At 38.9% G+C, this 14985-nt stretch overlaps 1 protein-coding gene across 2 annotated transcripts; it reads left to right on the top strand.

Moving 5' to 3' along the window:
- Nucleotides 1-1684: 1684 nt before the first annotated feature.
- Nucleotides 1685-14883, top strand: selenbp1 (selenium binding protein 1). 2 transcript variants are annotated; one of them, XM_067448246.1, is made up of 12 exons: nt 1685-1739; nt 3900-3956; nt 6457-6569; nt 6697-6882; nt 7999-8119; nt 8195-8377; nt 8449-8630; nt 8776-8854; nt 9412-9533; nt 9653-9745; nt 9961-10079; nt 14237-14883. In XM_067448246.1, exons 1-12 carry the CDS (start codon nt 1700-1702, stop codon nt 14397-14399), a joined length of 1458 nt encoding a protein of 485 aa, XP_067304347.1. In that variant the 5' UTR covers nt 1685-1699; the 3' UTR covers nt 14400-14883. The 2 variants fall into 2 exon arrangements, with proteins under 2 accessions (XP_067304347.1, XP_067304348.1); XM_067448247.1 differs by lacking the exon at nt 1685-1739 and adding an exon at nt 2653-2781.
- The last annotated feature ends 102 nt before the right edge of the window (nt 14884-14985 follow it).

Raw genomic sequence — 14985 nt, 5'->3', positions numbered from 1 at the left:
TATTTTTAAATACTATGTTGAATAACAACATTTATATCAAAACGTAGGCTATACACAAATTCCATGCGCACAAAATAAAATAACTTATTTTTGGATTAACCTATAATTATTATAGGCCTATTTCTTTATTCACATCATGCATTGATAGTCATATATTCTTTCAGCTACTTTCTCAAACTTTCTCTGCAGCAGCAGTGTTTATTCCTGCCTGGTAAAAACATTTAAAGCAGCACTAGGTAACTTTTCAACCTTCATAATATATTTTTTAAGACTCTTGTGATGATAAATCGACTTACAATAGGTTGAATGACACGTCTGCCATAGCCTGATGGGGTCTGTATCGTTTTTAATCGTACTTTTAAACTTCGGGTTTCGGGTAGTAACCCGAGAACAAAAAGAACTACAAAATTCGACTGCTTTACGGCATATACGTCACTTCCACCAACACACACTTCCTTACATTCAGACGTGCGAGCCCAACTTTGTTCGTCGGATAATATAGTCATGTCCGAAGCAGCACAGACACATAAGAAAGAAAAGGTTTTGTTGGAGGAAAGCAATAAGAGGAAACGAAAAAGTGATGTGATTAAAGGCAGGACGAGGATCAAAATGTGACCAGCGTTTTCTCGTTGGCGTGAGCTGAAGGAGGCGTGCCCGACCGATGCTGTCATGCTTGTTACGGTGAGCTACCACTCAAACATTGAACTGAAGTATCATATAGATTCTGTAAAACGGTAACCAATAGACTACTATAATGACGCTGGCTTGTAAACGTGAGCATCGTGATTATTTGGCGTTTGAAAAAAATAAAACCCATGAAATTATATTCATATGACATGCTGAAGCATATGCCACTGACTGTAACGTTACCTGGGATGAAGACATTTCACACGCGACGCCAGAAGAACTCGAAATCCTCTTGCAGTTTTCAGGGGAACTGTTAGTGCTGCACCAACCCGCGGGGACGCTTTTATGAAGTTATTTGGCCCGCACCGCACCACTGTATATATTTTTACAACCCGCCGCGCACCCGCGACCATTAAATAGACATACGGGGTCCGCGGGTTATGAGACGACCCACGCATCACTAGTTCAGGGCTATCAGGGTTGTCATGTCAACAAATGCACGCGCGATGGCATGCCCTGTTGTAGGATTAACGTTACAGAGCTTACGACAGTAGTTGAGGACATTATTTTTTCCAAACTGTAGGGGGACCCCGAGAGGAAAAGTAGCCAAGTGGGGCTTTAATTTCATAGTAGCTAATTTTCAAAACGATCTCAATCTTCAGAAGAGAAGTGAATCAAACGGACACTGATTGGCTGTTTGCCGCATGTGTCACACTTTCAGGTGCTTGACTGCACATCTAACTCTGGATTAAACCTGAGTTGACAGACTCAGTTTATACCGAGCTTTGAGAAACGGTTGAGCTTGATCTAAACCAGGTTGGATTTATCTGGATTTGTCAACTCTAAACCTACTCTGAAACCCAGTTTGTTCAGATAGCTTCATGCAACAGGCCTCTGGTTTCACAGACAAGACAATTAGGACTTGGTTCAATTAGGACATTTAAGTAGATTTTATAAAAGTGCAACTCAAACATGCATTGTAAAAACAGCTAATTGTGTAGTTAAAAACAAATCCCGTTGTAGTTTAAATGCTTTGAAATTCGAATTATGCACATTTGCTACCTTAATTTGAATGGAACTGGTTTGGAATCCAAGACCGATCGCGGTTGACGGTAAATAGTTTCTTACAAACATTTATAATTTTGTGAAATGCTTTCGGCCGTAGCCAATGTTATATAGCAGCTGCAGAGCTGATTTGATCAATGTCGCCTACTTAAACTCCAGTGAGTTAAAAATAGAGCAAACAGTAAGGGGTGTTTCCTGTTTGCGGGCTGATTTTCCGGGTACCGGTGTTTCAAACGACATTTGATCTTTTTATTATTCAACTGAATATCTGTGTGGTTTTTCCAAGGGGGTAATCTAGCGCTCGGAAAGCGTTCCACCCCTAGGGGCTGCCATTGCTAACCAAGCCATCACCTGCTGTTAGCATCCCATTGACTCCCATTCATTTTTGAGTCACTTTGACAGTGAATAACTTTACATCTGAGACGTTTAAAGACTCCATTTGTCCATTGTTTATTTCTAAAGAAACATGACAATGTATAAAAGGCTCCATTACCTTGTATCTTACACTATCGCCCCGCAGCAGCTGTTTTTGTAAAAATAGGCTAACGATTGCGTCATAACCAACGCGACCCTGTCGCACAGTTGAGAAATTACCGTATAGACCTGAGGAGACGCTCGCAGGCAATCTTTTACTGTCTATGAGACAATCGGGGGGACGTGGAGACATGTCCTGGAGACTAGTCTGATAAAGTCAAGGGGGAAGAATGGGGAGAAGCCCATAGTGAGCCAAAAGCAACGGGAGAAAATATTTAAACAACGTGATTCAGCTTTCGCTTTCCACATCTACTAGAAGACTCACAGCTGTCAGACAGGAGGCTCACGTCACATCTACGTCGTCAAGCTCAGTCTGAGCCTGCGCAGTTCGCTCAGCCATCAGGAAGTGAGTGCCCCTAGGTTGACTTCATTCTTTCGCCGTAGACGTCAATGGGAACGCTCCGTCCATTTCTTTTACTGTCTATGGGTTTTTCAGGATCACATCACAGTCCCAGTGGTGTTATCACTGAAAGAGTTCATTCAACCGCTATTTAAAATCTTTCTCCACGTCCGACGGCCTTCGAGTCAGTGTCGCCTGTGCAATCAGCAGCATGGGTAAGTTTCACTTCGAGTGCACGATTGACCATTGCAGAATTGTTGATTGCACGTTATTGCAACCATTCGACATTTTTTATACTTATGTTTAGTACGCAGTGCTTTAGTTTGGAAAGTGCTGCTTCAGAATCTTTGCAGTTAGCCTATAGGCTACGTACCTGTCAAAATAAGATATTGTATATTCGGGGTGCACTAAATTTGCGTTGCAACATTTTTTCCGAAGAAGCATTGATAACTTTTTAAAGTTCCATGACGTTTATCAAAAATTGTATTTGTATTTATTTTTTAATAAATCAGGTGGTACTGCATGCGCATTCCGTTTTTCAGCGCCATAATTTACAACAAACATGCTCTTGTTGCAGTTATTTACTCGAGTTTTACTTATTAATATTATGTCGTAAAGTACAGTAGCCTAATACAGAAATGTTTGTTGCAAATAGGAACAACGTATTTCATGCATTTCTTATCATGCATTATTACACTGACAATTTAATACAGACCTTTAAGAAAGTTGTTTTTCGTTCGTGTGCGTGACTTAATAATCACAGTTTTGTTTTATTTCCTCAACACTTTTTCTTCGGAGATGGTTGTTCAGTGAGGAGGCTGGACTTTAACCTATAAACATTTGTCTGGCTATCAATGGAAGGATGTTGAACAATTCTTGGCAAGACACGTTGTCTCCTAGATTGTGATTATTGCCCATCTGTTCTAGTTGGTTTGTGTTTGTCTACTTTATCTACTACTTACATAATAGTTTACTCGGCAAGGCCGAGTAAACTATTTTATTTTATCTTTTCGTAAACTTCTTTCTTTCATCATTCATGCCTTATAAGAATTAACACAGTGACTCACACTTAGGCCATATGATGGATTTGTGATATGAAATAATCACAAATCCTACTATGCAATAATATACAGAAAGCAACTTCATGCTCTCATTCAATCAGTTGATATTCAGTTGAATAATAAAAAGATCAAATGTCGTTTGAAACACCGGTACCCGGAAAATCAGCCCGCAAACAGGAAACACGGCCCCTTTCTGTTTGCTCTCAGTCGATAGTTTGAGTGTAACTCGCATTGTGATATTTGAGATCTGACATTTTGATGTCCGTTTACAGCTTCAACTTGTTCAGGATGTGGACCGGGATATAAAACCCCCCTGGATGCCATGAAAGGTGAGCTACCTTAAAAGCATAATACAATGTATTGTTTAACTGAATAAGTTAGTTATTCATAGTTGCAAGTCACTACAAGGTAGCGGTGACCTTTGTACTAGAATGGCTGTGTCTGTGAACCATAGACTGTAAAAACACATGCGAACTTCTGATCTGGCAGCTCCTCCACCTTACCACCAGAGGGCCCCCTTGCTTGCAGATTGGCATGGTTCTGCATTGTTTGGTTTTCCTTCTGTTGTTGTCATGTCGCGTTTAAAGGGATAGTTCACTTTAAAATGAAAATTGTCTTCCTTTACTCACCCTCAAGTTGTTTCAAACCTGTATGAATTTCTTTCTTCAGCTGAACACAAGGGAAGATATTTTGAAGAATGTCAGTAACCAAACAGTTAACTGGAGCCATTGACTTCCATAGTAATTTAGTTTTCCTACTATGGAAGTCAATATATATTATATATTTATTTCTGGATTTTTTTTTTTTTTTTTAAGATTGTCTCTCACATTGGACATGCCCCTACGATGACAATTTCAGATTGATTTCTAAGTGGGAGAACTTGCAAAATAGCAGGGTGTTCAAATACTTACTTTTCTCACTGTAAATATTCAGTGTGTGTGTATATATATATATATATATATATATATATATATACACACACACGTCCTTCTAAAAAAATTAGCATATTGTGATAAAGTTTATTATTTTCCATAATGTAATGATAAAAATTTAACTTTCGTATACTTTTAGATTCATTGCACACCAAGTGAAATATTTCAGGTCTTTTATTGTTTTAATACTGATGATTTTGGCATACAGCTCATGAAAACACAAAATTAAAAAAAAATAGCATATTTCAGTCAACCAATAAAAGAAAAGTGTTTTTAATACAAAAAAAGTCAACCTTCAAATAATTATGTTCAGTTATGCACTCAATACTTGGTGGGGAATCCTTTTGCAGAAATGACTGCTTCAATGCGGCGTGGCATGGAGGCGATCAGCCTGTGGCTCTGCTGAGGTGTTATGGAGGCCCAGGATGCTTCGATAGCGGCCTTAAGCTCATCCAGAGTGTTGGGTCTTGCGTCTCTCAACTTTCTCTTCACAATATCCCACAGATTCTCTATGGGGTTCAGGTCAGGAGAGTTGACAGGCCAATTGAGCACAGTAAACATGGTCAGTAAACCATTTACCAGTGGTTTTGGCACTGTGAGCAGGTGCCAGGTCGTGCTGAAAAACCAAATCTTCATCTCCATAAAGCTTTTCAGCAGATGGAAGCATGAAGTGCTCCAAAATCTCCTGATAGCTAGCTGCATTGACCCTGCCCTTGATAAAACACAGTGGACCAACACCAGCAGCTGACATGGCACCCCAGACCATCACTGACTGTGGGTACTTGACACTGGACTTCAGGCATTTTGGCATTTCCTTCTCCCCAGTCTTCCTCCAGACTCTGGCATCTTGATTTCCGAATGACATGCAAAATTTGCTTTCATCCGAAAAAAGTACTTTGGACCACTGAGCAACAGTCCAGTGTAGTCCAGAGTCTTCTCTGTAGCCCAAAAGTGGCTTGACCTGGGGAATGCGGCACCTGAAGCCCATTTCCTGCACACGCCTGCGCACGGTGGCTCTGGATGTTTCTACTCCAGACTCAGTCCACTGCTTCCGCAGGTCCCCCAAGGTCTGGAATCGGTCCTTCTCCACAATCTTCCTCAGGGTCCGGTCACCTGGAAATGTGCTGGTTTAAGCAGGGGAACCTTCCGTGCCATGCATGATTTCAAACCATGACGTCTTAGTGTATCACCAACAGTAACCTTGGAAACGGTGGTCCCAGCTCTTTTTAGGTCATTGACCAGCTCCTCCCGTATAGTTCTGGGCTGATTTCTCACTCTTCTTAGGATCATTGAGACTCCACGAGGTGAGATTTTGCATGGAGCCCCAGACCAAGGGAGATTGACAGTTATGTTTAGCTTCTTCCATTTTCTAATGATTGCTCCAACAGTGGACCTTTTTTCACCAAGCTGCTTGGCAATTTCCCCGTAGCCCTTTCCAGCCCTGTGGAGGTGTAAACTTTTGTCTCTAGTGTCTTTGGACAGCTCTTGTCTTGGCCATGTTAGTAGTTGGATTCTTACTGATTGTATGGGGTGGACAGGTGTCTTTATGCAGCCAACAACCTCAAACAGGTGCATATAATTTAGGATAATAAATGGAGTGGAGGTGGACATTTTAAAGGCAGACTAACAGGTCTTTGAGGGTCAGAATTCTAGCTGACAGACAGGTGTTCAAAAACTTATTTACAGCTCTATCATGCAAATAAATAGTTTAAAAAATCATATATTGTGATTTCTGGATTTTTTATTTATTTAGATTTTCTCTCAAATACGCACCTACGATGACAATTTAAGAACCCTCTATGATTTCCAAGTGTGAGAACTTGCAAAATAGCAGGGTGTTCATATATATACTGATCAAAGATCAATAAATGTTTAGACTCTAAACTTCTTCCAACAGGTCCTCGAGAAGAGATCGTCTACCTGCCATGCATTTATCGCAACACAGATATCCAGAAACCGGACTATCTTGCAACTGTTGATATCAATCCACAATCTCCCAATTTTTGCAAGGTAAAAGGAAAGTGTTTCAAAACTAAACTAGTTTTGAATTATAGTGTTGCAGCAACACATTTACTTTAATTATTTCCTAGTATAACTGTTACTTTAGTAAGATTTTCTCCATTTTGTGACGGTCTAGGTGATTCACAGGTTGCCCATGCCCAATCTGAAGGATGAATTGCATCATTCTGGTTGGAATGCCTGTAGCAGTTGTCATGATGATGCCTCCAAAAGGCGCAATCGCCTCATTTTACCTTCCCTGATCTCCTCCCGTATCTACGTCGTTGATGTAGGGACGGATCCTCACGCCCCACGGCTTCACAAGGTTCACAAAAGCTGGTCTCTATAGGAGTACCCTTGTTTTATTGGTGTTTTAGTAAACATCTGGGTTAGTAATTTGACGGAGTAAATTCATGAACTGGAAAGTTCCTTAAAGTTTCTTAAACTTAGACTGTTTCACTCTAAACGATAATTGCTCCAGAAGGGCTGTCATTACTTCTATGTACAGCTCTGGAAAAAGTTAAGAGGCAACTTAACATGGATTTCTCAATGTTAAGTGGTCTCTTAATTTTTTTCTAGAGCTGTATATGCTTACGATTTTGATCTTTTACTGCTTGCTAAAGTACTTCATACTTCAAGTTTGGTGAACTCAGACCAACAAATTTGTATCATGAAATTATGTTTAACCAATAGATGTCACAATCTAATAATGAACCACTTGGGTGAACATCAAATGAAACATTTTAGTGAATTCATATCAACTTGATTTCAAATTTCATTAATTACTCCCCCTCATGTCGTTCCAAACCCGTAAGATTTTTATGAATCGTCGATTAATACTTTTGTGCACACAAAGCAAACTAAAATACCGTTTTCTTTTTCTTTAATTCTTGCACACAAAAAGTATTCTCGTCGCTTCATAAAAATTAAGGTTGAACCCCTGGAGTCACATGGACTATTTTAATGATGTTTTTAATACCTTTCTGGGCCTTGAAAGTGTAAACTAAATAGTTTTCTATGGAGGGGTCAGAGAGCTCTGATTTCATCGAATTTTATCTTTTTACGTTCCGAAGATGATGGTCTTACAGGTTTGGAACAAAATAAGGGTGAGTAATTAATGACATAATTTAATCCTTTAAAGGGATAGGTCAACCAAAAATCATCTCATAATTGACTCGCCCTCAAAACATTTTAGATGTATGTTTTTCTTAATCTGTTTACCCCCACAAACATCAGCTAAGAAGAAAGTTTTGCAATACAACAGCAAACTTGAGTGCATTTTAACAGTTTGATTTTATTTTAGAAGCCCAGAAGCATGGCATCATGTCCTGATGCCTTTATTGATTGAGGTCCAAAGTAATTTTGTTTAACATCCGTTGACTCTGAGAATGTTTTGCTCTTGCCAAACCCGTGAATTCTTTCCATCTCTGTCCTCCTCCAGATAATTGAGCCCACAGATCTGTTCTGGAAATGCGGCCTTGCCAACCCCCACACTTCTCACTGCTTAGGCAGTGGACAAATCATGATCAGTACCATGGGCGATCCCTCTGGCAATGGCAAGGGTAAGATGCCGTGTTTACCTCAGTGTATTTACAATACACACTCGGATACACACTAGGCTTACTTATCATTGTTAGGTGGTTTCGTGTTGCTGGATGGTGAGACTTTTGAAGTCGTTGGCAACTGGGAACAGCCAGGTGAAGCGGCACCGTTTGGTTATGACTTCTGGTACCAGCCTCGCCACAATGTCATGATCAGCACCGAGTGGGGAGCACCCAAAGCTTTGGGAAATGGCTTTAACCCTGCAGATGTCAAAGCTGGTATGTGCACTTTCAACAGTAAGTTTGATGCATTGTAGCCGACTGGCGGTGATGATCGTATCTGTTTGCAGGTCACTATGGGCAGCGCCTTCATGTGTGGGACTGGACCACACACAAGCGGATTCAGACTCTGGATCTAGGGGAAGAGGGTGCTATTCCTCTAGAGATCCGATTCCTGCACGACCCTGCTGCGGCTGAAGGATTCGTGGGCTGTGCACTTCAGAGCACTGTCTATCGCTTCTACAAGACTCCGGCAAGTGCATCAAAAGCCCTTTCACTGTTAAAGTCTTTTCTAGCCTTTTTTTCAAACACTAAAAACATAAATGTTAAAAGGCCTTCCTTTCTTTTTTGCAGTGTTTAGGCAATTCATGTTTTTAGTTTCAAATTGTGTTTCACAGAAAGGGGACTGGGCTGCAGAGAAAGTCATCAAAGTTCATAGTAAAAAAGTGGAAGGTTGGGCTCTTCCTGAAATGCCAGGTAAGTGCTTTTAGAAAATAATGTACTTTAGTATAGTTTTTTTTTTCCATTACGTTTTTAATTAATGGAAATACTCAGCGAAGGAACAAATACAAATTCTTATATACGTAATGTGATTTCCAAAAAGAGAAAAAAATATTGAACAGAAAAAATGCTTTAGTAGATCTTTTTCTTCTTTCGGCTTTTCCCTTCAGGGGTCGCCACAGCGAATCTTTTGCCTCTATCTAGTCCTATCCTCTGTATTCTCTTCTCTCAGACCGACTACCTTCATGTCCTCCTTCACTACATCCATAAACCTCCTCTTTGGTCTTCCTCTTGACCTCCTTCCTGGCAGGTCTAACCTCAGCATCCTTTTACCAATATATTCACTCTCCCTCCCCTGGACATGTCCAAACCATCTCAACCTGGCCTCTCTAACTTTGTCTCCAAAACATCTCACATGTGCTGTCCCTCTGATGTACTCATTCATGATCCTATCCATCCTCGTCCATATATATATATAATGTAAAATATAAGACCCTATTACACATTGTAATTTTTTTGGGGGTGGGGCATAGGTCTCATTACGGATATATTGATCTCCCTGGATGACCGCTTTCTTTACTTCAGTAACTGGTTGCATGGAGACATTCGACAGTATGATGTCACTGACAGGAGGAATCCACGTATGGTTGGTCAGGTAAGACAACTTCGATTAGCAAGGATAAGGACACATTTGTTTACATTTATAGAAACAACAAATATAATATGCTGAAATGGCAGGACTTGCATTTTTAATTCATGAAATGCAATTTTGAGGTCTTCCTTGGAGGCAGTATTTTGAAAGATGGACCAGTAAAGGTTTTGGAGGACAAAGAACTGGACAGCCAGCCGACCCCACGGATACTGAAGGTACCTTTTCATTTCCAAGTATGCTTCATATGAGCTGTGTGTACACATTTGAGTTAGCCATTTATGCAGCGGAAAACAGCCTAAAGCTGTTGGCAACTAACTAATTGATAGATGACCCAGCTTATTGTCCTCCAAATCATTAGGTCATACAGAGATAAACAGAGCAATTAGAGCACATCATTTGCTGGAGGTTAAAAGGTTCTTTTCCTCAACAGGGAAAGCGGGTACAGGGAGGCCCTCAGATGCTGCAGCTGAGCTTGGATGGAAAACGACTGTATGTCACCACTTCTTTATACAGTGCCTGGGACAAGCAGTTCTACCCTGACCTTGTCAAGTGAGACAATTTTTTTTATTTTTTTTTGTCAAGTATTAGTATAAAAGCTTAGCCTAGAAATCTAGACGCATTTGGAGCAAGAAAATGATCTGAATTTGAATTGTATAAATCAGAATTATTGACAAGTGTAATCTAACAAAATTGAAAATTGTTGCATTTTACATAGTTCTGAATTAGATTTTTTTTTAAATGTTGACTATAGAACATTTAAAATTGAACACATCTGAAATGTTTTTATGTCGAAATTGTATAGACATGTATTTTCAAACAGCAAATATTTTGTTCTGAATTTATAGATTGGAAATATTCTGTTTTTGAAAATACAGATTCAAGATTTCAGATGAAGAAAAATTCAGTTAAATGAAAACGTTAAATTCAATATTCTAAAATTCAAAGAAAATGAAGAAAAAAAACACAGAAATTCAGATCTTACAGAAAGTACACCAGAGGTCATCATCATCAGGGGAGAGTCAGTAAAGGAGCATTATCTGATCATTTAACTTCCTATTTGTAATGGAATAAAGAGAAGATCAAACGGCCCTTTTATGCTTTTTTGTTTAGTTTAGATTAATGCACAGAAAATTAGATATCGGCTAGATTTCAAATTTTTCATGCGTGGTTTACAAAACGCTAATTAGTTAAGAAAATCTCTGCATTTGACACCATCTGTAGTTCTCCAGGGCTGAATCCAAAATTGCCCCCTAAACCCTCATTCCCTATTCACTACTTTAGTCCACTAATAGGCTACAGTTAAATTTCACGAGTGAATGAAAACAAGTGCGTGAAGTTGGACAGCCGTTGAGTGTAATCAACATCGGCTGTAGAGCTACACTCATTATCGCGGTGTGGGGTTGAATGAGTGCACTCGAACATCTCCATGGTTTCGGACACTGGCTGTCCCTTCAAATAATGCCTTATTTGAGGGTATAGCGGGCAATTTCGGCTTCAGCCCAGGTCTGTTCAACAAAATAAGTCTTATAGCAGTAGTACGCTAGCGCTTCTTAAACTGTACAGGGCAGGTCCTAGATCAGGCGACTTTTTTGTGCATCTTAACGCGTTTCACAGAAAAAAATGTGTATCCAAAATCTGAAATATTAATCAGCACCTGGCCTGATTTATTTAATTGTGCAGTAAACCACATGAAAAGTTAGAAATCTAGCCGAATTTTCTGTGCATCAATCTAAACTAAAAAAAAAAAAAAGTATAAAAGAGCTGTTTGATCTTCTTTATTCCAATTACAAATAGGAAATGAAATGATCAGATGATGCTCCGTTCAACTTTTCTGACATCCTTTACTCTTCCCTGATGATGACCTGGCCTACTTTCTGTAAGATCTGAATTTCTGCGGTTTTAATTTTAGAATATTGAAACTGATGTTCTGAATTTCTTCTTCATCTGAAATCTTGAATCTGTATTTTCAAAAACTGAATATTTCCAGTCTATTAATTCAGAACAAAATATCTGATGCTTGAAAATACATGTCTATACAATTTCAACATAAAACATTTAAGATGTTCAATTTTTAAATGTTCTATATTCAACATTTAAAAATTCAAATTCAGAACTATGTAAAATGCAAAATAATATTCAATTTTGTTAGATTACATTTACATTTAATCATTTAGCAGATGCTTTTATCCGAAGCGACTTACAAAAGTTACCAAAGTTACACTTGTCAATAATTCAGATTTATACAATTCAGATTATTTTGTCATATTTCTAGCTCCAATGACGCACCCTAGCGGCAGCAAATCTAATCTGCCGCGAGTATCGTCTAGCAACTCTCAATACACTTCTGAGCTGTAAAAAACTAACTCTGGTCAGGCCAATCACATTGGCCCTCATTTATCAAAAGTGCGTACACCAAATTTCCAGCGTACACCTTGCGTACACCCAAACCCACGGTGACTTTGAGATTTATCAATATGGACGTTGGCGTACGGCACGCTCAAATCCTACGCCAGCTCAGGAGGTGGTGTACGCACGTTTGAGTTAGTGGGAAAATGCGCAGAAAAACAATTCCTAACACCACAAAACGCACTGACAAGATATGACCCACTGTTAAAAACCACAACAACAACATTTAGTGTTTATTTTTGTGCAACATGAATGTCAATGTTTAATTTGTGTGACTTTACCAAAGCGTTTGATTTGTAGGCATATGTAGCCTATTCCTCCAGTCGCGAGCCTGTGCGCTTTATCTGACGTTTCAGGCCCGCGCCTGGCCCAGCAGCTGCGCACGGACTGGGACTAAAATAATTCAGACTGACAAAATAATAAAAATGGCCTTCTTCTTTTAAATAATAATAAAATCAATAAAAACGGCATTCTTCTTCTAAATAACAAGCGTCATTAAGAATAATAATCATAATAATAATAAGAAGAATCTTACAAATTGTCATGTAATTATTAATGTGAATGAATCTTACTCCACATCACATCATCATCACTATTGTACACCCCAATACATGTTCCGCGATACGAAATTAAATGCTAATTGTTTCAAAACGTGCTGTAAAATAATGCATTGTGATGGTAATTTATCATCCAAACAGCTATTTAAACTGCTGGAGTGCGCTTCTCAACCCCCACACTAACAGTAGCTACTCGTAATTTGGATCCATATTTTGTTTTTGTGAGCACCTTTAATCCCACTCTTTAAACTCCCAAATAAAACAATTTCGGGGTTTTTCCCACTTCCCTGGTGATGGTCTCGATGGGCGCGTCTCAATCATCTCAATAGTTCAGTAGTCAGAGCACTGATCAGGGAGTCAGCCCGTTGACTTATGTCCTAACCAGTGCCCTGACTAAGTGGACTAAAGAGATGATTGAGCGCGCCCGATCTCCACGTCGGAGACGTTTCGTTTCTTTGCCGTCTTCTGTTTGTCCATGGCGTAAAATGAGGGCGTGCGGGAGGCAGAGACTTGAATATATAGGGGCGTGTTATTCTAATGACGATCGTTTTCAGCCGCCGCATTTATCAAGGGCAAGTATTGCGTACACCTGAATTGCAGAGGTGCGCACAGTTTCATAAATCAGGCGGTGAGAGGAGTGTAAGCATAATCTTACGCCAACATATACACCCGTTTCTACGCAAGATTGATAAATGAGGGCCATTGTGTATAGAGTCGGTAGGTGGGGCTTAAAATAATGACGGCAGAGTTGCACTTGCGTGCTACTAGTAAACACAGAAACTGGCGAACGGCGGTCTTTCAAATCAGCTCTGACCGCGACTCTGGAAGACTTGGAGTTGAGCTTTTCTCTGAGAAAAGAACAAAGAAAGGCACTGAAGTCATTCTTAAAAAGGGAAGATGTGTTCGGAGTTTAGCTAACCGGATACGGCAAAAGTTTAATCTTATCAACGAGCTCCGCTTCACGTTGCTCTGGTTGGTGTAGCGCTATCCAATTGTGTGCAGAGGGAGTTTGAAAGACAATGTTTATTCTCGGATTGAGCCCTGTCAATGGGGAGTTCCCAGACCAAACATCTTGATGTGGGTCTGGCTTGTCGGGCTAATAAAAGCTTATTTTTTTCCTGGAATAAAAAACTTTCCTCACAATTCCAACTTTATAACTCACAGTTGTGAGTTAAGATTAAAAAGTTGCAAGTACCTTTAAATAAAAAAAATTGGTAGTGTATATCTTGGAATTATGAGTTTATAACTTTTTTGAGATATAAACAGGCAAAAAAAAAAAAAATCAGAGTTACAAGTTAGTAAGTCAGAATTGTGAGTTGATCTCAGAGATCTGTTCATTTCTCAGAATTTTGAGAAAAAAGGTTGCAATTACCTTTTTAATTTTTTTATTCTGTGACAAATCTCGCTTAATATCTCGCAATTCAGACTTTCTAACTTGCGAATGTAAGTTTATATCTCGGAATTTGGACTTAATAACTTTTCTAAGATATAAACTTTTATAAAATATAAATATAGGTATGAAAGCTTGGTTTTTTGCCATGGAATTTAAAAAAATAAAGTTAATTGCTTTTATCTAACATTTCTGAGAAATAGTCACAATCCTGAGAAAAAAAGAATTGTGAAATAAAATGTCATAATTACTACTTTTATTATTATTATTATTATATTTGATTCTGTATAATAGACTAGTATATGCTGTTAAAATTGTTTTAGAAATCACCACTGATTCTTATTTCACTTCAGGGAAGGGTCAGTCATGATGCAGATTGATGTGGATACAGAAAAAGGCGGCCTGAAGCTCAATGAGAATTTCCTTGTGGATTTCGGAGCAGAGCCAGAAGGTCCTGCACTTGCTCATGAGCTCAGATATCCGGGTGGAGACTGCACTTCTGACATCTGGTTATGAAACTGGGGCCAAGCCATCATGTTCCATGGAGCAAATTATTATTCCACATTATTATTCTTACAATGGAGTTGAGATGTATCATCATTATTATGATCATGTTTAGTCTATGTATGGATTAAATCCTTAATCATATTATGTGTCTATTAGCTATTCCAAGAGTGAATTATGTTGTGAAAAACATAGTGATTTGTCTTTGTACTCTTTCTACTATTTTGAAAAAAAAAAAGATGTATCCCAATGAACTCAAAGGCTTTGTCGGTTGTTGTTGTAAGGGCTTTCCAAATCATTAGCCTTGCAAAGCAGATTTTAAACATGTGATTCAAGTGCATAGAAAGAGGGCACTCAACATCACTATAAGTGCACATATTTTGAACTATCATGTTTCGAACATAAAGCCCAATATGGATATGTAAGAATTATAATAACAAAGGCATATTTTTCATAAATGTGCAGAGAAAGAGAATAAATACAACAGTGCAAACTATTTTCTAGGAGTTAGGTCAGTTGAGTTTGGTTGATTGCCATTCATATTATTCATGAAAAGTTCTCTCCAAGTCTGAATGTTAAGGACAAATATTACTTTGTA

This window comes from Pseudorasbora parva, chromosome 7 (genome assembly GCF_024679245.1).
Source record: "Pseudorasbora parva isolate DD20220531a chromosome 7, ASM2467924v1, whole genome shotgun sequence".
Lineage (NCBI taxonomy): Eukaryota > Metazoa > Chordata > Actinopteri > Cypriniformes > Gobionidae > Pseudorasbora > Pseudorasbora parva.
This window is presented reverse-complemented; position numbering and strand designations above follow the sequence as displayed.